This window comes from Rhipicephalus sanguineus, unplaced genomic scaffold (genome assembly GCF_013339695.2).
Source record: "Rhipicephalus sanguineus isolate Rsan-2018 unplaced genomic scaffold, BIME_Rsan_1.4 Seq9152, whole genome shotgun sequence".
In the NCBI taxonomy this organism is placed as follows: domain Eukaryota; kingdom Metazoa; phylum Arthropoda; class Arachnida; order Ixodida; family Ixodidae; genus Rhipicephalus; species Rhipicephalus sanguineus.
The window spans coordinates 4,669-5,920 of record NW_023616281.1 but is presented as its reverse complement, the minus strand read 5'-3'; the positions used below and the strand labels follow the sequence as shown (position 1 = coordinate 5,920).

The window sequence follows — 1,252 nt, the reverse complement described above, 5'->3', positions numbered from 1 at the left end:
GAAGTGGCTAGAAATCCTTGAACTGAGAATATCACCGAAGTCAGCGTTCCGACAATATGACTTGTTTTCCTCAGGGCAGCAGCTGCCTTACTTAGCAGCGTTTTCGTGTACGCTTTTCTCACTCTCTCCACAACTTCAAAGAAGGAAAAGACCAAGCTCATGCACGAACTCCAAGTTTACGCATTAATTTTCCGCAACTGGAGTTCTTGTTGCGACGTCTTGCAACGGTGCGGCTACGTATTCACTTCCCACTTGTAACAAAAAAATTTAGGATAACTACAATCATTGGTAGGTGCGTTTATTTACATAAAATAACGACGCTTCACTGACATGTCTATCCATAGAAACCGCGTCCGTATCCTCCATAGCCACCATAGCCTCCGTAGCCTCCATAACCACCATAGCCACCGTATCCACCGTAGCCTCCGTATCCACCATATCCTCCATAGCCGCCGTAACCGCCGAGACCATAGCCGCCGTAGCCGCCATATCCCCCGTAGCCGCCGTATCCACCGTATCCGCCGTAGCCACCATAGCCGCCATAGCCTCCGTATCCTCCGTACCCACCATAGCCGTAGCCAGCTGCCACAACAGCGATGGCAATGAATAGACTGAGCAGTGACAACTGGAAAAGAAATAAGGTTGTGCTATGAAATCCTAAGCGGCACAGCTCTAATTTACAACATTTAGCTGATTACTGCAAGTTTCGTTAGCAACGTTGCACGACTTCAGCGTAGGGGTTGGAGATTTATAAGTCACACCAGCTTGGGGCACAGAAAAATAATAACGTTGTTCCAGTCCGAATGATTTGGGTATATGTATATGCGTATATTATAACAGTATAATCATCATCATTTATTGTCCCTTAAAAAACCTTTCCGGATTTCACATAAGGGGTATAATATGGGTAATACACCATAATACAACAGCATTGAGTATAAATAACTGTAGTTCTGAAACAACAAAGCTGACAAAGAAGGGCACCATTAGGCAGTAATCAGCTAGAAACAATATTACTCTTATTTTACACACAAAGACGGAGAAGCCTTCTAGGAAAGCGAATACCTGAAGTGATTGACAGTCGCTCAACAAAAAGTGTCCACGTTAGAGACACCGGCACGCCAAGGAGACGTGTCTTGTCCACACGTGGTGAATCAGAAGAACAGCCACTTTTCTAAACATTGGCTCAAGCCTGGACACGCCTTGCTAGGTCACTATAAATATAGCAAGACGTTCGTATCGAGTTCAAATG

General features: G+C 45.0%; 1 protein-coding gene across 1 annotated transcript; it reads right to left on the bottom strand.

Annotated features, from left to right (window-relative positions):
• Positions 1-334: 334 nt before the first annotated feature.
• On the bottom strand, positions 335-625 carry LOC125756828 (neuropeptide-like protein 31; the record flags this gene model as incomplete). The annotated part of the gene is made up of 1 exon (XM_049411789.1): positions 335-625. A coding segment is annotated over one exon (291 nt), but the record flags the coding sequence as incomplete, so codon positions are not given.
• Positions 626-1,252: the final 627 nt, after the last annotated feature.